Source organism: Mirounga angustirostris, unplaced genomic scaffold (assembly GCF_029215605.1).
Source record: "Mirounga angustirostris isolate CCGP_5_RB_7025 unplaced genomic scaffold, mMirAng1.0.hap1 SCAF_1, whole genome shotgun sequence".
Taxonomy (NCBI): domain Eukaryota; kingdom Metazoa; phylum Chordata; class Mammalia; order Carnivora; family Phocidae; genus Mirounga; species Mirounga angustirostris.
Genome location: NW_026991709.1, coordinates 191,409,897 through 191,434,718, shown reverse-complemented (window position 1 = coordinate 191,434,718; position 24,822 = coordinate 191,409,897). Strand labels below are relative to the sequence as shown.

General features: G+C 41.9%; 1 protein-coding gene across 3 annotated transcripts in view; it reads right to left on the bottom strand.

Moving 5' to 3' along the window:
* ARHGEF3 (Rho guanine nucleotide exchange factor 3) overlaps nt 1-24,822 on the bottom strand; it is a 299,011-nt gene that overhangs the window by 127,566 nt on the left and 146,623 nt on the right. For all 3 annotated transcript variants that reach the window (XM_045862139.3, XM_045862138.3, XM_045862137.3), the window contains one exon: nt 13,854-13,916. In XM_045862139.3, coding sequence (XP_045718095.1) covers nt 13,854-13,916 — 63 coding nt within the window. The remainder of the gene's footprint in view (nt 1-13,853; nt 13,917-24,822) is intronic.

Genomic DNA, 24,822 nt, shown 5'->3' with positions numbered 1-24,822 from the left:
CATTTCAGACACTCCTCCACTTTTCCTGCGGGGACAGCAAGCACATGGCCAATCTCCCGCATCTGACAACAATTTAAATGAAATCTCAGCCTCAGTTGCTGTTGTATTATGGAGGGAGGCCCGTCATCGAGGAACACAGCGCAGCTTCGAGCAGGCATGTGTCAGAGAACACGGACGATGTGGCGCTTCAGACACAAAAGCACAAGCCAAACAGGAAACGTCAACTTTAAAGGAAGGCAATTTACAACTTTTTAAAGCCACATATGTTTCAACTAAACATAACTTTCAAATTTGTGAAAACCAAACCGTGTTACAAAGATGTTTTCTCTCTTCTCTCTCCTCTGTGGAATTTAGTCAATTCCTGTGGCTTTAACATCTGGACAGGTGGCTGGTGAGGTGCCATCTGCGAGGGTGGACGTGTTGTTCAAAGGGCAGTCGCCTCTGTCAGCTGTAGGTGAGTCTCTGTCATTTGGGTTATTTGCAAATAAAAATAAGCCTACCTTTTTTTTTTTTTTTAAGGATTTTATTTATTTTGAGAGAGAGGGACAGAGGGAGAGGGAGAAGCAGGCTCCCGATGTGGGGCTCGGGCCCAAGACCTTGAGATCATGACCCGAGCTGAAGGCAGACGCTAACTGACTGAGCCACCCATGCACCCCTCTTTCTTTTAAATTATTAGCATGATTAAACTGAGTAGATCATCATGTCTATTTGGAGAGGTCCATGCAGCACCTCTTATTTAGTTTCCCACTGTCTTATAATCAATAAAAGCCATTTTAAACCACAACCTTATTTACCTTCTCCAAGTAAGATAAGCCAAACACAAGGTAAGGGGAAACTGTAGGTGGTGGATTGGCATGGCAGATACCTCACGGCACCTTCCCAGGTGGGACTCCTCCACTCACCCTGGAGGGCGAGTGGGGAGGAATTCCACCCAGGTCCAGCTGGAAGAACCTGGCACACTTCTCCTTCCTACAAAATTGGGTCTCTCCAAAGCAGCTCCCTTATTTTCTCCACAGCACTGAGAATGCTCAAGAATGCAAGGCATGCTCAGATTTCAATACAATTGCCAGAACACATTCCAGGCTGAGATATAAATCATGTACTGGCACTCCACTGTTGTTAAATGTCCTAGAATATACTCCTTCCCATTAACTCGGATCAACCAGAGATGAGCATCGTGACGCCTTACTAGTTCCTCTCTTTCCACGACCACATGGTGGGCACAAGGAGCAGCATTCAGTGCTCAGTAAATACCAGTCAAACAGAAAGGAATTGAGACTTCAAAAGGGGAATGTTTTTCATTTTAACAGAAAATTTCCGTTCTGCCCATTATCCTGAGAGAGTTAGATGTGCGAGCGTGGGCATTCACAATTCCACATCTGCAGAAATCGTGTGTACATTCTATATTGCTTATGTCCTCTTATCTTCAGGCTGATTTCTTTTATTAGCTCATAAAACCCTGGCCCTATGTTCACTTATCTTGCTTTGGATACCACAAGTCTCTTCAGGTAGGTCGGCCTTGGTTTTATCCTCTTGTTTTATCACTGTTCTTCAAAATGAGAGAATGCAAAAATGTGCACAGAGGAAGACAGACATTCTTAAAATGTTGCCAAGATAAATCCAAGTCATGTTTACAGTCACCTCCCAAAGACAGCGTGAAACATGAACGATGAAGTGGCCACTCATCCAGTTATCCAACAAATGTGAATTGGACACACTCTGTGCCAGACACCATTCCAGATGTTAGGTATAAGGCAGAAAAAGAAAAGTTATATCCCACTGTGAAGATACTAATAAATAAAAAATACATAGTGTGGCAATACTAGGAAGAAGAAAATAAAGTCAGGTAGGAAGGCCTTTGAGCAGATACCTGAAGGAAGATGAGGAAATATGTCCCATGGGTATCAAAAAGAGTTTTCCATAGAGAGAACTGGCTTTGCCAAGGCCCTGGGGTGTGAGTGTAGAAGAAAAAGAGGGCCAGGGTGTGAGAGCACAGGGGAAGGGAGGGTGGTAGGTGATGAGGTGCAGAAGAAGCTTCATGACCTGAATGTGCTCGGCCTCAAGGGCCACTAGAAAGATGCAGCGATGCCACTGAGTCAGGAGGGAGACATGAGCGAGACGGTGGGTAACTTAGGCTTAAAAGAAATTCTCTAGCTGCTGTGTTGAGAGTGGACAACAGAAGGTCAAAGGCAGAAGCAAGGAGACCCGGTGGGAGGTTTCTGGAATCATCCAGCCACTACGGAGATGAGGGGAGCCTGATGAAAGTGGTCCAGCTGGATGTGATCATGGTGTCGGGTTCTGGCTCTTCACCAGGCAGAGCTCACGGTGATGTTATCAGCCAGTTACCCTTTGTTCGTGACTGCTTAGCTCTGAATCAAGGTTTGCAGAATGCAATCAACAGCTGAGACATTTTGTTAAATACTTCTATTAATTATTATTTACAAAAAATAATTCATTTAAAATCAAACTTGTTCCCCCCAAAAGGGCACAGAACTCCCTCTTGTTTTAAGCAACACATAAACATCTTTATTTCTGCCTTCCTGGTATCACTTGTCTTTTATGAGAATTACCAAATTTACATTTGAAAAAAATCCATTCAACAAATCTTTCTGAGGGCTGGATACATACCGGCACTTTCTTGGGCACCAGGATGACAGTAGGGCCTAAAATAGACAATATCTCTGTCTGTGTCCCGTCCCATGCTCCTGGATTATTTTACAACCTCAGCAGTAATGAAGTGCTTACTTGTGCCAAAGCCCTGCTACATTATCTTACTGAACCCTTACAACAACTCAATTATCATCTGCATTTTCTAGCCAAGGAAACTATAACCCAGAGAGGTCAAATATGCTGCCCAAGATCACACAGATAGCAAGTGGTGAGGCCAGAATTCAAAACACCAGATCCAGAACTCTTAGCTTCTGCATGTTCCTGGATGTTCAGGTATAATCCAGAAATGAGTCCCAAGAGACTTTTACCCTTCCTTGGTAATTTTGGGCAGGGCACTTGACTTGCCTCAGCTTCAATTTTTATATCTACAAAATGAAATGTATTCAACTAAATAGTCTCTAAGGTCCCTTCTAGGTCCCTCTGAAACTTCTAGAGATCTTGCTCTGAAACCCAGCACTCTCAGAGCTAAATACCTTAACTGTAAGAAGAACACAAAGCAAAGCCCACCCGCCATACAGTATAATTTCTCAAGGCTGGCTTTTGCATAAAATAAAGTGCAGCACTTCCCCAGATGAACCTTTGACGTTGACCAGCTAAAAGAAAATAAGTCCGTTTCAAGGATGCTCTAAGGGAGAAAAATCTTAGTAGCAGTGAAATCTATAGCAAAATTTCTTTCTTTCTAAACCAACCAACAATCTGGAATTACTCCCTTACAAGAAGGAGAAAACCAGTCCCAGGTATAACTAAGATGTGTCTTCCCTGTGCTTGGTAAACCTGCAACAAAATCAAGAGCAATCCCACTTGTCTGTTGACCAAAAAGTCTTAAGTCTTACTTCCTGCAGTGTCCTTGTGCCTAACACAGGGTAAAGTTCAATAAGTATCAGTTGATTGAAAGAGTCATGAATGATTTCATGAATGCACTAAAGAATGAACAGATGAACTCATTAATTCTACAGTGATAAATATTTCCTTGATAGAATTTATATAGATCTGGCCAGCAAATGCATCACTTTCCTTTGCCAAATAAAGGTGAAGAAAATAGTTTAGATGTATTGATTTTAGTCTTCAGTAGAAGACTCCAATTGGTAAACTGGTATTTTGAGGCATGTGGGCAGTAAAAGAAATTCATTTATAGAACTAGAAGAGGAAAAATCAGTCTTCTGTTCAGGAAAAAAACCACAATAAACACCTTCAGTTCCCTGCATGACTTCTACAAAGTTAACCACAAGCTGGCATTTTGATGATTGAAGATAAGCCCATGGCTCAGTTTCAAATGCTTCACCATCAATACTAACCATGAGTGTTGTTTGCCAAGAAACCACCTGCTCATATGGGCTCAACTCTCCCCATAAAATGATCTACATATAGCAGTGTTAAACTAGACAGCAGAGTGGAGGAAGACACACAAGCCATGAGATTTCTCCTGGATCCTTCATTCTTCTGGCATTTTTCAAAAGCTACCCAAGAACCTAAGTATCAATCAGATGACATAAAAAGTTTATGCACAGTCAACATCAAGGGAAAAAGTCAACATACTACCTTTTCTTCACAGAGAATGAGCATCAGACACAACTGAGAAAATAAGGAGGAAGAAAAACAGCTTCTGCTATTCAAACCTGGAGCATATAACCAGATCAAAGAGAAGCTTGATGCAATTATGTAAGTCATTTGGGGAAAAACTCAATTAGCTGGGAACGGAAGCCCGGATGGAACTTCCTAACCAAGACTATTTACATAATTTTTAGGTGGACAGACCTAGGCTACATTTTAGGAAAAAAAATCATAAGCAAAAGTATTTATGAACAATTATTTTCTGGTGACTTTTTACCACAAATAATCTCAGTCAAAATAGAGCTACTGATAAACTGCAAAATTTTAAAGGCAGTTGAGATATAAACTTTGTCAATATCACAAATTTACTCTTTGCATACACAACTACAGTTTCCCCTCCCTCCTTTCCTTCCCTCCTTTCCTCCCTTCCTTCTTTCTTTCCTTTCCTCCCTCCCTTCCTTCTTTCTTTCCTTTCCTCCCTCCCTTCCTTCCTTCCTTTCTTCCCTCCTCTCCTCCTTTCTTTCTTTTCTTTCCTCCCTCCCTTCCTTCCTTCCTTTTCTTTCTTTTGAACCATGGGTGACTCAGAAGGAATATGCTTCTGGATATATATATTTAAAGGTTTCATATACGTTTGCTTAACTGACGCACACATGACGGAGACAAAATAACTTTCCTTCTCCAATGCTCACAGCCTGTTCAGATCTGCATTTGATAACAGTATGGTTTTTATCTATTTGCTTTTCTTTGGTGTCCATGAATGGAAGCAGAACAAAAAAGAGCACAGGAATCTGAACCACAAAAATAGTAATTTAACATTTTTCATACTAACATTAAAATAGCAAGTGTCTACAGGCACTTTTTTTTGTATTTATCTTACTGCTTGCTCTGGAGTATGAGATGGTCTTTGTAACTAGAAAATACTGGACATCAATAGTGCCCCTCAATGGAGAATCATGTTAAAATCATGGAGAATCATATTAAAGTAAACTATGATCCATTTGTTTTATGCAATAATAAGCAGTAGTCAAAAAAATAAGACATATCCTTTAATAAGTGAATGGATAAACTGTGGTACAGCCATACAATGAAATACAATTTCAGTGATAAAAAGGAGTTCTCAAGCCACAAAAAAGACATGGAGGAAACTTAAATTTATATTACTAAGTGAAAGAAACCAGTCTGAAGAGGCATACTGTATGACATTCTGGAAAAGGCAAAACTGTGGCGACAGTAAAAAGATCAGTGGTTGCCAGGGGCTGGGGGAGGAAGGGATGAATAGGCTGAGCACAGGATTTTCAGGGCAGTGAAACTATTCTGTAAGATGCTATAATGGTGGATATTCGTCATCACACCTTTGTCAAAAGCCACAGAAGGTACAACATCGAGTGAAGTGTAATGTAAACTATGGACTTTGGGTAATGATCATGTGTCAGTGTAGGTTCATTGACAATAACAAAGGTACCACTCTGGTGGAAGATGTTGATCATGGGGGAGAGGGCTCTGCATGTGTAGGGTGGGAGGATGTACGGAAACTCTCTGTACTCTCTGCTCAATTTTGTTGTGAATCTAAAACTGCTCTTAAACAATAAAGGCTATTTAAAAGGAGAAAAAAACAAATTGCAAAGTAAAATAAAAAATGGCAACACCTATGTCTGTAAAAAGCTACCACAAGCTAATTTTTATATCTCTATCTATATGTCTAACTAGGTCTAAATACCTGGAAGGAGACTAAACTGATAACCAGGATTATACCTGAGGAGACACGTGGAACCAGGGCATCATCAAGGGGCTGTTAGTTCTATTGCTGTTGTTTGATTTTTTTTTAATGATGGAAATGTGTGCAGAATTACTTGTGTATAAAAAATAAAATTGTTTTTCTCTTTAAAATATTCATTTCATATTTTATGCTAAAGAGGTCCAAAGTTAATTTCAAATATAATGACATTCTATCCCTAAATACTTTAGAATTCATCTCTAACAAATAACATTTTTCTACACTAAGACTATTTTTTCTAATAACAGAAGAAGCAGAAAAGATCTTCTACTAAAATACTGGGGTAACTCAATTAATATATTTCTTTTTTTTAAAGATTTATTTATTTGAGAGAGAGAGAGTGCACAGGTGTATACAAGTGCACCTGAGCAGTGGGGGGGGGGGGGATGGGGGGCAGAGGGAAAGAATCTGAAGCGACTCCCCACTGAGCACAAGCCCGAGGTAGGGCTCAATCTCATGACCCTGAGATCACAATCAGAGCGGAAATCAAGAGTCTGATGCTCAACCGATTGAGCCACCCAGGCACCCCTCAATTAATCTATTTCAAAAAGCTAAGGTGATATCAAAGAAAAACCTATATCCAAGTGTTGAGAATTGATTTAATGGTTATTGCAAGGTTTTCCTAAAAACATTATCATCATTATTCCAGCCCCTTACTTCTATACAACATTTTACATTCTCTCCTTTAAAACACTTACAACCTCACACACCAACAGGCCAAAATTAATTATATTTGTTGCAGTTTTTACTTCAGTCATTTGAATTACAAAAGTAATACAATGCAAAAGACCTATCAAAGCAGATCGAGTGTCGTAACCAAGAATTCCTAATTTAGAATTCTCAGCCCCCCAAGAAGTGCATGGACAAAATTCAGGGCATCTGTGCACTTGGATGGGAAAAAAAATACATCTTTAGTTTCATTAACAGCTGAAATCTAGCATTTTCTTCCAGTGTAAATGAAGGCGACAGATCACAGAAGCATTAGCAGACCCGTGACTTTGTCACCATAGAAATCAATATATTTTCAAACCACAGAGTGGTTGGTGCAGGTATTTCAAAATATCATCTAGTAGAAGGTGTATTAGTTATTGGACTTATTGCCAGATCTTGTTACTTAAAGCATTAATTAAGAAGCACATGTGTAACTCTTACCACAAATGTGTAATTTAAAGATTTTGATAGCTGCATTTCAATATAAGTGGGTTTTGTTGTCATCTTATGTATTTAATTTTAGGCACATAGAGATGGCCTTCTAGGGGGCAGGGAATTCATAGGTTTCCCAAGGTGCCAAAGGTCAAGAACCCAGGAACTGAAGCTCCCGTCTCATAATTCCATCCTCCAAAAAGCCACTGTCCACAATGCAGTGCATGCTCCTCCATTTGCTTATTCCTTCACGTGGACAAATATATAAAAACATCTAGGAACATAATTTATATTTTATGTGCTCTGTCATTGTGTTTTACACTATAGAATTTGGATATTTTTGCTGTTTCCAGCCTTTGGCTATTATTTAAAAATGCTGTAATAAGACTCCTTGCATATATCTTTAAAAAAAAAAAATTCGCTATCAGTTCTATTTACGGATTGCTTGTGCCAACAATAAATATCCTTAAATTTAACCACAAAGGCAATTTTGTATTATGAAATCAACAGAATGACAGCTAGTATTTTCATACTTACTGTGGGCCAGGTCCTAAGTGTTTTACATGAACTAACTCATTTTAAGCCTCACAACCCTAAGGTGGGGCACTGTTTTGATTTCAGTTTACAGGTGAGGAAACCGAGGTACAGAGCAGTGTTCAGTCTCTAAGCTCCCATAGTGTGATTCTCATGACAAATTCAAACAAACAGGTGTTCTCAGAGCATGAGAAGTCTCATTTAACATGGGTCCCATCAACGTCACTTTGAAGGGAGTAGTAAATGATGATTGACACTTTGTTACATCAATTACCTTCTGAGAGTGTCCTGAAGCTCCTTAGAATTTCATTGTCACTGTACATTTCAAGAGGTAGATCAAAGATCACAGTGATTATCACAACCCATCACCTAATAATCAATTAGGCCAAAGGCTAGACCGAATGTGTCTAGTGTCAACAACGAGCACATTTGCCATTAGAGATGGTAGTAAAACCTTGCACACAACATAGGGTGTCCACTACACTAAGCCCAAGCAATTTCACAGCCAGCGACAGCAGATCATAAATCCAAAATAGAACACACATGCCAACAGGTTAAATATAAGCATACATTCATGAAGACCCAATCTCAGTGCAGGCCTGGTCTCCTCGGCGATAAGAGCCTTATGAAACTCTCCCAGGTAATTCATCAAGGCCCCATGCTGGCCAGGGCAAGGCTAATCTCTCTTTCCCAGTTAGCAAGTTCCAGAACAGACCAAGAGAAAGCAAACCGCAGCAATGGTATCTTTTTTAATTATCTGGACTCTGCTGAGCAGAGATAAAATAATCCCTACTGCTATTCCATGTCTGCCTTAACATGTCCTAGCAATGAAACGTCATTTAGGTTAATCGAGACAAGAAAGCTCTGTCCCCTTTCTATATCCATTCTTGTGCTTTGAGCATCCATAGAACAGGGTAAATCATCAGAAAGCACAGGCAACAAAAATGTCATAAACCTCAAAGGTGCTTTGCCAATAAGAGGAGCCGAATGTCCTATACGTCATCTACTACCAGAAGCTACCAAGCTAAATGTTTTCATCTTCTTCCCGGCCTGGAGGCTGTGTGGGGAGGCTGTGGAATCCAACCATCTTGGGCTTGAACCTACAATAAGCTGGGACTTTGAGCAAATTGCTTATCTGTCTGAGGCTCAGTTTCTTTTCTTTTTTCTTTTTTTTTTTTTTTAAAGATTTTATTTATTTATTTATTAGAGAGTGAGCGAGAGAGAAACAGCATGAGAGAGGAGAGGGTCAGAGGGAGAAGTAGGCTCCCCGCTGAGCCGGGAGCCCGATGCGGGGGCTCGATCCCAGGACCCTGGGATCATGACCTGAGCCGAAGGCAGTCGCTTAACCAACTGAGCCACCCAGGCGCCCCTGAGGCTCAGTTCCTTCATCTTCAAAAGGGTATGCTAACACCTGGGGTGTTGTGTGGATTAAGTGGATCTTATCCCACCCCAGTCATGGTTCAGCCCCATCTCTACCAGTCACAAGAGGGGCCTGGACCCCGCCAGGGGTTACAGGAGGGCTCTTCCCAAAGAGGCAGTATAAGCAAATACCCCATACAAAGTCATGTACTTAGCAAGGGACCAGCAATACAGTTGAAAGAGAAATGGCCAGAGCAACCTGAGAAAAATCTCTACTCTGAGTTTCTGAACAAGACTCACCTGCTCTGAACTGAATTTCCACATCTCACTTCCAGAAGGGGTACAGACTTGTTCATGGGTTTAAAAGTATTTGTACCCTTTCAACCAGGAATTTCATATTTTATCCATTTTATCCTCCTGATATAAGATTACACAGATATTCTTAAATGCCTGCCACTATTATTTATAATAGTGAAAAGTTATATTTTATCTAAATATCCAATGAAGGATTAGTTAAAAAGAATTGGTGCATCATGTGACAAAGTACTATATGGTTATTAAAAATAACGTTCTTAAAGAATATTTTAGGATGTGGTGACATGATCTCAATGTAGTAAGTAAAAAATTCAGGATTAATTAGTATGTGTTATGATCCCAATTTTTAAAAAATTGTGCTTATATAAACTTAAGTATACATGCTACTTAGGGATACATGTGTGTAGCAAGTTTATAGACAGGCAAGGCAACAATAAACATTAAACTCAGCAGAGCAAGGGGTTCTGCTTTGCTGTTAAGAGCACATTTCCTCAGTTGCATTGGTAGCTACATTTTATATTAACCTCAGTGCCATTTTGTATGTCTGCAATATTCATGATGAGAAATTTTCAAGTGTGTATATAATGCCAAGAAGGTAATACATCAAAATGTAGCTACTGTTTTGAGGTGGGATTATTAATGACCTCTCTTATTCACAGTGTCCAAATTTTCTACAAAGAACATGTATTCCTTTTCATCTTTTACACTGTTGTTATCATTGGAAACTATTTTTATACCCACCCCAGAACTCATTTGTTTTTTAAGAGAGGATCCTTGGTGCTAAGCAGTGCCCTCCATCAGGAGCAAACCTGACTTTTCCACCACCCTGTTTCCTGGGACACCATGAACCCTGGCTCTTCACTCAGGCATCTCTCCCCCGTTAGAAGTTAAACCAGAAAAGTGCAGTGGGGGAAGCAATGTCCCTGAAACCATCCCACTCACATCCTCTGACGTGAGAAGAGATTTGTAGGCGGCTGCTAGGAGCATTCTCCACTCTGCAATTTGTTCTCAAAAGTATAGGTTGCCTTTTTTTTTTTTTTCTGGAATATTTTGTGTTCTATTCTGCCAGGAAGCTGGGGGCTCAGCCAGTGGCTTGGGTAAAGTGGTGGGAAAAATCAGAGAACAATTATAGCATCAACTAGTATGGACATTCCATCACCACTTATTTTCACCAAGTGCTGGGGGTGGAGGGTGGGAGAATAATTCTTTGGAGGTACATCACCATGCCTTAAGACCCTTCCAATTCCCTTTTTAAGAAGGAACTCTTAACATGGGTCTTGGCTGAGCTCATGGGGCCCATGAAATCACACATCAATCTTGTAAAATTTTCTGGAGCCCAGATTCCCAAAAGAGTCCATGACCCCCTAAACAATGGAAGATCCCTGTCTGTAAGAATAAGCTCTTTTCTTAGCTTACGCACTTCTATTTGGTCTCTAAGCCCAAGTTCAGTAGGAGGTTAGAAGGAAAACTCCCTTCCAGGCACCTAACAGAATCGTCATTTGAGGCTTTAAAGTAAAGCAAGATGTCAGTAGGAATGTTTGGTGTTATCACTCACACACCCTGAGGGGCTCTATACATACTTTTTAATCAAAGGGGGAAGACTTCATCTGTGTTAACATCTCCCAACTCTATGTGACAGATATATTTCTTTAACAGGGCTGTATGTGTTAAATTCTACTACACATTAGGAGGGTTCACTGTTTTTTTGTTTTTAAAAACTAATCAAGCAATACGTACATACTAAGAGCTCATTGTGCATGCAGCAATGGGCTGGACCACAATGGAAACTTGACCATGATCCCCTAGGGACCCCTTCCCTTCATCTAGTAACTTCTTGTTGAAAGCACACATCTGATGAATATCTTTCCATTTATTAAATGGAATCAAAATTGAGAGTTACTAATATTACTTTCCCAAGCCCTCACATCCTCCCGTATGAGTCATTAGTCAGAACCCACCTTCTTTTCAGATACTTTCCACGACACATAGAAACAGGCTCAAGCAACTCTTCAGTAATGCTGCTGGTTAGTTAAGGGACTGTGACTACTGGATATCAACCATTTTAAAGCATCTTCAAGTAGCCTACAAAGGCCATTTATTTATTAGAACAATTCATTTATTGGACTCAACTACTTATTTAGACACTGTTGCCTTCATGGTAAAACATCTCTCATGAGTGGCTCCACCCACCACTTCATTCAATTCAATGTACCTCCACTGAGTGCTGGTTAGGTGTGAGGGACTAAAAATCATTTACACTTCTTCTGAGGCCCTGGCTGGATCTGTCACACATCCTGTCATTTCCAGATGACTGGGATTGTGAGTGAACCTGGAACACACCAGTTTTCATGTCTTCCAACAGCTTCTAGGAGTCTAGGATCTTTCTAACTTTTACAATTATTATAATACCATGTGACAATATTTGGAGGAAACTCTGCTGAGGTTCTAGAATCTGTCTACCAAGATTCAGGAAAAATGCCAGGCAAATTAGAAAGGAGTCTGGCCATAGCTGAATCCCTAAACATAAAGGTAGATTTCTTTTCTATACAAGTCTCTTTATTATGACAAAACATGATATGAGAGGGTTAAAAAAGAGAGAGAAATATCCTTTGCAGCTGCACCAAGAGAAAAGAAGTCAGATTGTTGATTATATGAGACTTAAGTGATCTTAAGAGAAGGCAAGGTTATCGATGTCAATCAGCATAAAAACCAATCACAATTCATAATTGCAAATAATCCTTACATATAAGAGAGGTTCGTGGTTTTTGATTAAAAAAAAAGTCTAGAGACATGTTTTCCTAAAAAATAAATATAATAAAATGTAGTTGAAGAAATATGTTTGATGAGATGTGATCTTAGATTAAAGTCTTGCCTAAATCACTACATCTCCCTAGGCTTCTACTCTTCATTTTCAAAGTGTGAGGGCAACTATATGTTGGATAAGAGCTCTTTCATTTTGGAAAGTCAATGATCCTAATAATTACCACAAAATTAAAAACATTGAAACATACAAAAAAACTTGTTGCTGCTAAGGGACGTTTCCTAGACTTCACCTGTCAATAATAAAACATTCAGTGAGTAAAGTAAAACCCAGAAGAACATCATTTTTTGTCCTGTTACCATGGTATCCAAGTAAACTGGTCCAATGCCATCAATCTGATGGTCTAAAGACTGGAACAAATACCATATGGTGAGAAAAAGATGCCCAAGTACATTAATTAGATGCCAGCTCAGGATCACTCCATCATGGCAATTTGCATCACACAAAATTCTGCAATAATTAAAAATAACTAAAAGCATTGTTTAGACTGATAAATAAATGTTGTCAGATGAGAACCCCATGATCCATGTTCAACAAAGTTTCAAATTTTCACAATGGCTTTAGAGGCCTTGATCTCAAACCTCTTTTTTTAACAAATGAGGAAACTGAGGCTCAGAGAGGAGAAGCAACTTGCCAAGGTTGCACTGTTAGTTACAAGCAGAGCCAGGACCATGACTCAGCTCTTCACTCTTAGCATAGAAGCTTTCTCATCTCACAACAATGGCATCAGTGGTTTCTGTGGAGAAAGACCAGAGCCTAAAGTTGGATGGATCCACCACACACAATGAGCTCACTCCAAGGAAGTGCACAAGATGAATGGATGTGGGGAGCCCAAGAGGACCTGAATATCCATCCCCCAGCACTTGAGTAATGAGTGCATCAGAGGCCCAGGTTGGCTTCCCAGTTGTGTCGCTGGGGAAACAAAGAGGCCATACAAAGAAAGCTGCTGAAATTAAGCACCCAGGACATAGCCCCCCAAATTCAAGTAAGCTCTTAACCTCTATCAGCATCAGCACTCGACTACCATGTCATTAAACATCTTTTGTAAACTTCCGCTTTTCAAGAAAAATACAGCAAGGCTCACATTTGGTGGGTGTCTAGTATGTACCAGGCAATTGTGCTTGGTATCTCACTTTTATTGTTTTATTTGATCCTCACAACAATCTTGTTAGGTGAAGTCTTTTCATCTCTATTTTCCAGATGAGAAAACAGATATAAGGAAAGGTGTCACATTAATGGTAAATGTAGAATCTTGATTCAAATGAAGATCTGTTAAACCCCAAGTCACTCACTCCGTCATGCAGCTGGAGACTTCTCCCAGCACTGGCTGCCTGAGTTGGGCCAACTTATTAACTTTCATGAAAGGGGGACAAACATCTGACCATCTTCTGGAACCAGCCTCTAAAACGGCACCGTGGCATTCATCTAGATTCTACTCAGATGCACTGATTTCATAATTCATTTTATGAGAGAAAAAAACATGAGCAATAAACAACTTGGCTTAGAAGCTTAAGTTGGCCACTCAGCTTTCTCCAGTCAACTGAAATGTTTAAAAGAGTTCTCCCCAGGTCACAACTTCCATTGTCAGGAGCTGGAAGCCCCCTTAAAGCACATGGCATGTTAACAAATAGATTTAGAGATTAGAGGTGCTCTCATGGGAGAGACAATAGGAAGCACTGTACTTACACTTATGTCGAGACTACAAAGGCTAACAGCATCCTCATCTTGGGTGCTCTGCTTGCGTTTTCGCTGCAAAACAAATGATAAACAAAGTTCAGTGTAGACAGGGATTATGGCTTTGATTAAGGAAAGGGAAAAAAAAGCAATCAATTGAACGGCACATGTAATCCTTGTCACTTCTATCATGTTTCCCCAAAACTTTAACCAACCTATGTAAACGAACAATTCTAAGAAAGCCTAAGAAATCACAGGAAGCTTTATAAACTCTAAGGTAATTGGTAAGGTATTGTTCTTATTCCTGCTGCTACAATTTGTTTCTTTTTGTATTTCCTTTTTTCCTAAATATCTCTATATACCCAGGCTCAGAAATTTAGATACAAAGTTCAGATTCTAACTTGGGAGAAGAAACTAGCCTAGAAAGAAAATCAAATTCACTTAAAGATCTTTCATTTTTAGAGCTCTTTGTACTTGGGTAATTTAAATTTGTCCTAAACTTCATCTAGGGTCCTAATATAATCACAGAACCAGAAAGCTGGAACAAACCTTAGACATCATCTCCAACCTTCCTATTATATAGCCATAAACGCCAAGAAAAATCATTACTTGAACGGAAGAAAATTGAATTTGAAATGACCTTATGACCAAGGAAGTCTGCCAGGTTAGATGTGGAAAATATATTTTCTTCCTTATAAAATGAAAAGAAACTCCATCTACAAACCATAATAAAGCTCATCAGAGATACGTTCACCTCTCTTCTATATCCCAGCTCAACCAACCAGGGAAGTATTGCTTGAGTCCCTAATTTGTGACTTGCTAAGTCTCCTGATCCTACTTGGCAGAAACCTACTAAAGGACCAGAATCACTGGCATGCAGTTCCCATGGAGTCCAGAGACATCTGGAGTCTTCAATCCCTAAAGAAGCTCACCTCTTCCTCCTCTATCATATTCTGAGCAGGAGAGACAGACAGACAATGGAAAGTGACCAGAGCCATCCTTGTCTATCTCACTATAATTGTTCTATTATTTTGCTTCAGTTCAAGGAAGATTTGTTGAGCGTCTACCACGAGCCTGGACCTTCATTTGCTCCTGGGACTGCAAAGACCAGCAGCACCCATAGTTAAAGAACTCACATTCTTGAAGAGGGACTGACTCTAAAGGAATGAGCTATAATGCAGTAAAATCCAAACATCCTAGGAAAGTCACATCACTTTTCTCAGTTACCCCTTCTCAATTCTTAAGGTGGGGGTGATGACATTAGCTTCTATTCTCAAAGAGAGAGGAAAAAAATAAGGTGATGCGTTTTAGAACTCAGCAGAGTGCCTGGTACACAATGGGTGCTCAAAACATGGGTCTGAAGCTCTGGAAGCACAGGGAGGAGTAATCAGTTTGGCTTCAGCGGGGGTTGGGGAGGTATTCTCAGAGGAGACATTTGAAGAGGCCAGAAGGTAAATAAGTTTGCCAAACATATTGGGAGGGGACTAGGGCCTCTTGCTTCAGAGCCAGCTACCTAGATCTTTAGAACCCCACAGGTGCACCTGGTTCTATCCAGAGTAGTGGAGTTCTAGATCCTATATATTATTCCACTTGAGCAGTGGAATGATTTAGAGATGAATGCCAGGAATCACGACATTGAATCAGCCATCTGGGATGGTGCTCAAGAATCTGCGTTAATGAACTCTATTCCAGGGGTTTTGGGGAAAGCCTTGAGAAGATGCTGGTAGCCACTTGCCACTTTTGAGGATGTTTCATGTTTGCATAGGAATCTGATACTCACTGATTCATCCTCTAGTTAAAAGTAGCTCTGTGGGGTCAGTGAAGCCAATTCACTGGTTAATATTTGTAAGGTGACTTTTTGAGGCAAGTAGGTCAAGGGATAATTTCCATTCTAGGGTAAATAAACTGAAGCCAGGGGAGATAAACAATTTGTCCAAAGTTACATGGCTACAGAATCCAGGATTCTAATTCCTGGGGCAGAACCCTTCACACACATCACATAAAGCATACTTGGCAAATAGGTTACAACTCATTTGCTCTCCGGAATGTCTGGTAGTATCTGCTGGGAAGGCTGCAATGTGAAGGACTACGTAGCACAGCAAATGGGAGAATGCTTCAATCAGTCAGTAACATGTGTGGGGTGTACGAGAGGGGAAGAGCTGCTGCCAGGACAGCCCCTGCCCTTCCTGAGTCTGGCCACTCTTGCCTTGAGAGGCTAGTGTTATACCTGGGATCTTGGGAACTGCCATGAGGGGCTGAGGCTCTGGGATGTTATCTCTAATGTGGAAATAATGTCTACAGGGTCAGGCTGTCATGAGGATCATAGATAATATGAATATGGCAGCTGGAACGAGGCCTGATATACAGTAGGTGCACAATAAATGGCAGTTCCTGTCATGTGTTACCCAAACTGTAAGCCACACAGATATATGCTGCTACCCGGTATTGTCCGATTAGAGAACTTCGGGGTGCTACAATTCCATTCCTACAGCTCTGCAATTTTGTCAAGGCTACACATTAATGGTAACCTGTTACCCCAAGAAGCCCACCCTGGGGAAGGAGAGGGGATAATAAGAGTTTTTTTCCCCATAGGCATGCAGCCCTCTCCAGACCAACTCAACACATTACCCAGCACCTAGTCTCCAGAGCCCTCCTGGGCCCAGACACTTCCACATGCCTCAAGTGTCAAATCCAGAAGACAAATGTCCTCTAGCTGCCTTTTTAATTAAGCCATGGCCAGTTAATCTGGGATAGAATGATCTCCTTAAGAAACCCACACATTTTACAAAATGAAAGCTGAATGGATTATCAACGTGGATTTTCTTTTCAATTTCTGTTACAGGGGTTGGTCAAGGACCACTGCAGCAATGAAGGAGCCTGATATTTAAATTCTGAGCCTGAAGCAAAAATTTCACAAAGTATCGCTTGGTCATTTGTTCACTTGCTTTATGGCCACTGAGCACTTTTGATGTGCAAAGCCCTGCTGTGGGTCTGGAGAGACAGCGGTGAATGAGCCAGTTGTGCTCCTTGCCCACTAATTGGGAGTAACAAGAAAACGAAATAATTACTGATTATGATCTCTGCTGTGAATGGGTCAGATGCTGAGACGGAGACTAGCAAAGGAGACCTAGTTTAGAATGATAATTTAATTTAATATTTTGTTTTCTGGTTTTTGGTTGACCTTCTCATCAGACATCAGCCCATGAAGGCAGGACTTGTCGGTCCAGGTCACATTTCAGAAGCTGGTACCGTATCTGGTGTATGGCTGACACCCCTTACAACAGTATTTGATTGTTTTGTTGATGCCCTTGGTCTTGCTCCCTTTGAGAAGTTTGTCTTCACCAATTACCCAATTCCAAGAGGGGCACAGGTAGAGGGAGTGGAGGGGACCAAATGGGCACCCCTTCAACCAGACTGGCCAGCCCAGTCAACTCAGGTGATGAAGGGTGTGCAGGTCCCATGCATGTGCTGCATATCCCATGCGGGAGCTTCTAAATTCCACCTAGGAATTTCTAAATTATTGGAGAGCTGAGCTCATAACAATGATCTAAAGAACAGTCCATGGAAGAAATCACCAGTGGGAAATTTAAATCCTGGAGACATAGACTAATGAGCATCTCAGAAAGCAGAGGGCGTGGCAGGACACTGCACTCATTTTGAACTTCACCAAAATGATTGATATTGACAATAATCAGCTTTAGCCTGTTAAACACTCACTACATGCCGATCACAGAACTAAATCTTCATATGCGTGATCTGATTTGATCCTCACTACCACCTCAGGAGGTGGGCAGGAATAAATATTATCTCCATTTTGCAGAGGAGGAGATGGAGGCTCAGAGAAGGGCAAGGATTTGCCCAAAGTTCTATAATTAGCAAGGGGCAGAGCCTAGATTCATTGGGCTCCAAGCTATGTGTTTCCCCACTGCACTGTTCTGTCCCAGACTCTGGAAGGGCACATCATACAGAGATGGTCTAAGAAAGTGTTGAGCACAAGGAGTTTGGGAGGAAACACCTTTATAACCTATTCTACTAAAGAATTGGCCTTGGGGCACTGGGTGACTCAGTCGCTTAGGTGTCCACCTCTTGATTTTGGCTCAGGTCATGATCTCAGGGTTGTGAGATTGAGCCCCACATCTGGCTCCGTGCTGGGTGTGGAGCCTGCTTAAGATTCTCTCTCTTTCTCCCTCTGCCCCTCCCCACTCCCTCTCTAAAAAAGAAAAAAACAAAAACAAAACAAGAATTGGCCTTGAAGATAGTACACCTAGGTAACATTTTGAGGTCCTTTCTAGTTTTAAAACTATCACTGCCTGCTATCAGGTAGGCTATGGATGAGCCAAGTCACCATTTTACTTCCCCTGTGCATCGGAAACCATGGTCAGGTTACGGGGGGAGGGGAGGTTCCTAGGCAGGAAGGACACTGTGTGAACTGTCTATTTACACACTTGGCCTCACATGTTTTCATCAGCCAATTGGAGGAGCCATGGAACCACCCTGTTATTCTTGTTAAATTTACTGAAGCGAGTGCACAGTCCACTTCCCTTTCAACCATGAAAACAAAGCACCTTGGGTGCTGCAGTCTACACTGATTTGAGCACATGACTTTAAACCCCAGTGCCCTGTGCAGTGGGTCAATGAATAATTTTTGAATGAGTGACTAAAGGAAAGAATGAATAAAGGAGACCAGTGTTTTTGAGGTGACACCCTTCCCTTCCGCTAACCACCTGGTTGCCAAAATTAAATCAAAACCTCAAAAGCAAAGATCACTGAAAGCTGACATTCTTCAACCTCAGATTTCCTTGGGAGACTCAAAACCTGCACATTTAAGCTACAACTCTCGTTTTTCAAATAGGAAAGTTTTTTTTTTTTCCTTACCAGTGAGGGCATTTATTTTCCTTAAAATATGTAGACATGTTAAAAGAAATCATGGCTGTTCAAACATGGGTCCCAGTGGGACACTGGTGACTTCCACTCCTCCTATGAGAAGGAATGTCAGATCTCTTCAAGGGTGAGACACACCCATGAGCAGGGCATCTATATCCAGGCACTGCCCTCAGCAATGGCATGCGGACTTAGTCTCTGTGCTTTAGGAGCAAGGAATCCAAGTATGTAACATACCTCAGCTGAAAGGGAATAGTCAACTGAACCAAATTATAAGTGAACTTAATGGACACCTGAACCCTTTGTCTGAACACCTGGGTGCCTATGTGGGACAGGCAGGAAAGGCAGTTACAGAAGGGAATTTATGGGAACAGAGCGTCTGAATGTACTGTTTGGTTCCTTAGCCCTGCAGGTTACATATTTGATAAGGCACTTTCTAGAGGTGCTTGGGTGCTGGAAAAACTCTCTCATGCTTCTCAAATCAAAAAACAAGCAGGAGTCCCCATTGTTAATTTGTAAAAGAGCAAAGCCGTTTGTATATTTGGATATGAGGTCTGATGGAAATAGGAGTATGTCTGGATGGATCAAGTGGACTCTGAGACTCACTACTGGTAACACCATCCTGCTATGTTGACCTTAGATCTTCACCTGTGCTCCTTTCAACCCACTTTCATGAAGCATCACTGTTCTTCAGGCCACTCGATGGCCATCTCCTTTAGGTTTGGCTACCTTCTAATAGCATAAGGCAGACCACTAAATCTCATTGGTAAATGGTCCGGAAACAACTATTTTTTCTAGTGTTCTGGGTAAGCTCTCCATGGGGAGCACTGACCCTATCCTTAGTTGATCAATGTTCAGAAGAGCTGGTCCAAGGGACGCCTGGATGGCTCAGTCAGTTAAGCGCCCAACTCTTGATTTCGGCTCAGGTCATGATCTCAGGGTTGTGGGACTGAGCCCTGCATGGGGCTCTGCGCTCAGCGGGGAGTCTGTTTCTCTCCCTCTCCCTCTGCCCCTCCCAGTGTGCATGCTCTTTCCTCTCTCTTTCTAAAAATCAATCAGTCAATCAATCAATCTTGAAGAAGACGAAGAAGAGGAGGAAGAAGAAGAAGGAGAGAGAGGAGAGGAAGGAGAAGAAGGAGAAGAAGAGGAAGAAGAGGAAGAGGAGGAAGAAGAGGAGGAGGAAGAAGAGGAGGAGGAGGAAGAAGAGTTGGTCCAAGCCTGAATATCTTATCCTACAGGGCTCAGCTTCCATTCTCTCTGGGCTCAAATCTTGGGATCCCTTGAGGTGTTAAGCCTTAGAATTCAAGGAGAATCACCGGGTACTTTCTAATACATAAGGGAAGGGAAGTGGATGCTGGAACTGGGCACCTGCTATGAGCTAAGCACTGTGCTTAAAGGACTGTTCCAGTTAAGCTTCTCTTTAACCCAGTTTAAATAAGTATTGCTGTGCTCATTTTACAGTGAGGGACACTTGAGCTCACTCAAGGTCACAAAATTAGTAAATACTAAGACAGGGATTTCTTTCTGGGCCAGCCTCATTCCCAAACCACTGACCAGAATTTCTGCCACACAATGCTATTTCTCTTTTCATATCGTTTAAAAACAATATGTGCTCTATTTAAATTAATATATTAAAAATATATCATAAATGTAAACATCTATTTAAAACAATACATGTTTTAAAACAATACAGAGGAATTCTTAATCTCCAAACAAACTGAGGGTTGCTGGAGTGGTGGGGGGTGGGACTGATGGAGTGGCTGGGTGATAGATATTGGGGAGCATATGTGCTATGGTGAGCGCTGCGAATTGTCTAAGACTGTTGAATCACAGACCTGTACCTCTGAAACAAATAATACATTATATGTTAAAAAAAAAAAGAAGATAGTAGGAAGGGGAAAATGAAGGGGGCGAAATCGGAGGGAGAGACGAACCACCAGAGACTATGGACTCTGAGAAACAAACTGAGGGTTTTAGAGGGGAGGGGGAATGGGAGGATGGGTTAGCCTGGTGATGGGTATTAAAGAGGGCACGTACTGAATGGAGCACTGGGTGTTATACGCAAACAATGAATCATGGAACACTACATCAAAAACTAATGATGTAATGTATGGTGATTAACATAATGAAATAAAATTAAAAAAAAAACAATATAGAAAGGCTCACAAGGCATTTACCTACATACCTGATGGAGATTAGGAACATAAATGAGACAGACCTGAATTTGAAATCCAGCTCCATCATTTGCTATTTGGTGTGATAAAGTTACTTCTTTATCCATTCATCCAACAGTTATTTACTGAGGACCTACTATGGGCAGGCAGTTTCCAAATGTGGGGATCTATAAATGTCTATAAAACACTTCTATAAGCTTTGATTTCTCCATCACAGGGTTATTCCAAGGATTATAGGAGATAAAATACTTTGAACAGGGCCAGGCAAATGGCAAAAGATTAAAACATGGTCGTAATTATTGCTACTATTACTATTACATTATTATTACTATTACAACTGCTGTCACTGCTGTTTTGTTTGTTATTTGACATTGCGAGGTGGGCAGGGTGGGCACCAGAGATGGGGATCCTGCAGGATGGTGGGTGACCGAGCTGGGACACGGCCTGACCCTCCTCAGGCTGCCCACGGCACACGGGGGTCTACGTGGACGCTCTGTGGATACCTCCAGTCACGTCTGCTGAGTTCCCACTCCTCTCACAGAAGACAGGGCAAATGCAAGGCCTGACTTCATTTTAAATGGCTGAGATTGAATTGATTAGTGTTGGAACAGCCCAGTGATTTAATCACAGGGTTTTTCTATTTAATAACCAAGTGACCAGACCAGCAAAAACGCACTGATGGAGGGAGTGCAGCTCCCGACCTGACAGCAAATGGCCCCTGATTAGTCGTTTGTAATTATTAAATTCAAACCAGATCTCAAACCTTTTTGATTTATCTCTTTGCTGGCAAACAGCTTTGGTGGTTTCAGAGGCTTTAATGCCTCCCTTTCATCTGCGCCTTCTTGGGGGAGAGATTAGCAAAAGGATTTTGTGTTCTTGTACTTGCCCTTAGCTGGAGCTGGACTCACTAAACTCATGTTTGAGCAGGGAATGGATCCACATTCTGTTTCTCCCCTGTCTGAAGCTCCAGGGGTGAGCAAGACACAGGGACCCCTCCTCCATTTTTAATACACTGTTGGCGGGTTTTCCTCCTTATTTTTAAAACATCCTTCTCCAGCACCCAGGAACCCTGAGCCTTTTTTTTTCTAGAGTCTTCAATGTGCTCACAGGGTAGCAAACCTGGAAATCAGGGTGCTCTCTGAGCTACAGGTAAATAAATCTTTACTCACATGAAATGTAGTTTTTGTATGCAGATGCCATTAACTGTAGTTTGAAGATGTTAAGTGGGCACTAAAGTCAGACGTGGTGGCTTCACACCCTAGTTATGCCCTTTATTTGTTGTAGAACCTTAAGCACATCATTTCACCTCTCCACACCTGAATTTCCTCATCTATAAAATGGGAATACAAAAGTTACTATGAGAGTTAACTAGATCAATGTGGGTAAAGGGCTTAGCACAGTGCCTGGCACACAGGAACTGCTCAAGTATTTTTTTTTTAAGACTTTATTTATTTATTTGACAGAGAGACAGAGAAAGAGCACAAGCAGGGGGAGGAGCAGACAGAGGGAGAGGGAGAAGCAGGCTCCCTGCCAAGCAGGGAGCCCGATGCGGGACTCAATCCCAGGACCCTGGGATCATGACCTGAGCCGAAGGCAGACGCTTAACCAACTGAGCCACCCAGGCACCGCAGGAACAGCTCAAGTTCCTAGCCAACTAGGAGAAGCCCCAATTATTGATTTTGGCCATGGAACACCTGGCCCATAGCTTGTTTGGAAGCAGAGATGAAGTCGTCTTGGCCAAGGAAAGGTCCTTCTCTCCCATTGGAAGAAAAACATGTTCAACCAGACAAATGGGAGGAGGGGAGAGCCAGCCAGGGAGCCGGTGCCACCACCACATAGCAGGGCTGCTAAGCAGCCGGCAGCCAGATTCACTGTCATTCCTCAAACGTAGACCACCTTTCCCTCCAAAACCCTCCCGGCCAGAGGAGCAGGAAGGAAGACAGAAAACTTGTCTACCCAGGGCAGAGGGCTGGCGAGTATATTTTCCAGAAAGATTACCCTAGAAAAACTTCATTATGGGCATCAATTTAGGGTGGGAGAAGGGGTTGTCACTCACACAGATTTTCAACAATAGGATGTGACAAGAATCACAAAATTGAATGAACTGGAGCACTTTTTTTTTTTTTTTAAGATTTTATTTATTTATTTGAAGAGAGAGACACAGCAAGAGAGGGAACACAAGCAGGGGGAGTGGGAGAAGGAGAAGCAGGCTTCCCGCGGAGCAGGGAGCCCGATGCGGGGCTCGATCCCAGGACCCTGGGATCATGACCTGAGCCGAAGGCAGACGCTTAACGACTGAGCCACCCAGGTGCCCCTGGAGCACTTTTTTTGACCTTCTAATAATTACTATATTTTATATTTTCCTCTACTGGATCTCAGGTGTACTGAATTGGACTAATCACTGAAGTCCTTGGTTCATAACACATTACAATCACTGGTGCTTCCCCGGCCTGCTTTTATGTGTTTATTCATTTATTTTTAACAGCATAATGAACTCCCATTTATTAAGGTTCTTTGCATATGGAATGGTTTGAAGTCCTTATCAACAAAAATATTATTTATATAGTTCAGGGAATGTCCAAACAATTGCTTAATTTCTAGATAATTACTCTATGTAACCAATCAATTCAGATAGTCTGACTGTACAATTCAGAGTCAAATATGCTTACAGTCCTTGGTAATACTGGGAACCTGATTTTACAAGGAAAGTTCTCCGTTCTTTACTCATTTGTGTTCCTGCCTTTCCCTATCTAGAAAACCCCCGAATGCATCCCATGTATTCTCAAGTAGGTCCCCAACTGCTAACAGGCAAGCATCTCACCATAGGGAGATCAAAGCTTCCCTTTAGCCACTGGTCTCTGGACCATCTACTCCTGGGAGCACCTTGCCACACAAAACAGAGATGAAGAACACTTGGAGAAATGGCTGCACCTGCTAAGATGCTCTGTAAATCCTGAGAACTCATCAGGATAGCCTTTATATAAAGAAAAGTTTCCCTGGCAGAACCATGAGGTACTGTCTATCAGATTAGAACTCCCTCTCTCCTTCCCTTTGCTGGGTTTATAATGACAACTGTCTATTAAGAATCCACTGTATGGGGACGCCTGGGTGGCTCAGTCGGTTAAGCATCTGCCTTTGGCTCAGGTCATGATCCCAGGGTCCTAGGATTGAGTCCTGAGATGTGCTCCCTGCTCAGCCAGGAGCCTCTTCTCCCTCTGCCTGCCGCTTCCCCTGCTTGTGCGCACGTGCTCGCTCGCTCTCTCTGGCAAATAAATAAATAAAATTTTTAAAAAAGGAATCCACTGAATGCTGGGTACTTTCCATATGTGACATCCAATCTTTACAGCAGTATGAAGAAATGATTACACATGAGGAAGTTGAGGCTTAAAGAGTTTAAATGGCTCATTAAGGCTGCTCTGTAAGTGCACAAAACCGAGATTTTGTATCAGATCCAGCTAACTGTGTAGCCAGTTCGGCCGGCCCACATCCCCCAGGAAGTCACTATTCCCCTGCATTACTGGGCTTTCTACAGGCCAGAAATGCCAGGGATTTAATGCCATCCAGAGCAGCCCCCAACCTGTGATGTACTAGAGTTGATACGTAAATAGCCCAGCTTCCTAAAGTTTGCAGGGACAACTCTGAGGTGTGGTCTGTCTTGAATGTATACTGGAACCACCCAGGGGTTTAAAAAGCTCTCGTGCCTGGATCCCACCATCCAGGGATTCTGAACATCAGGAGTTTCCAAAGCTCCCCAGGTAATTCTAATGTGCAGCAAAGTTTGAGAACCACTGTCCTACGTAGTGTCCCTAAAGCCCCCAGCAGGATTGAGCCCCAGCTGCCCCCAGAGCTAACCTGTTCCTGATTACTACCTGTTTCAGCTTGCTTCCCTTCCCTGTCTCTTGCCTGCTCCCTCACCAGTGCTTTTG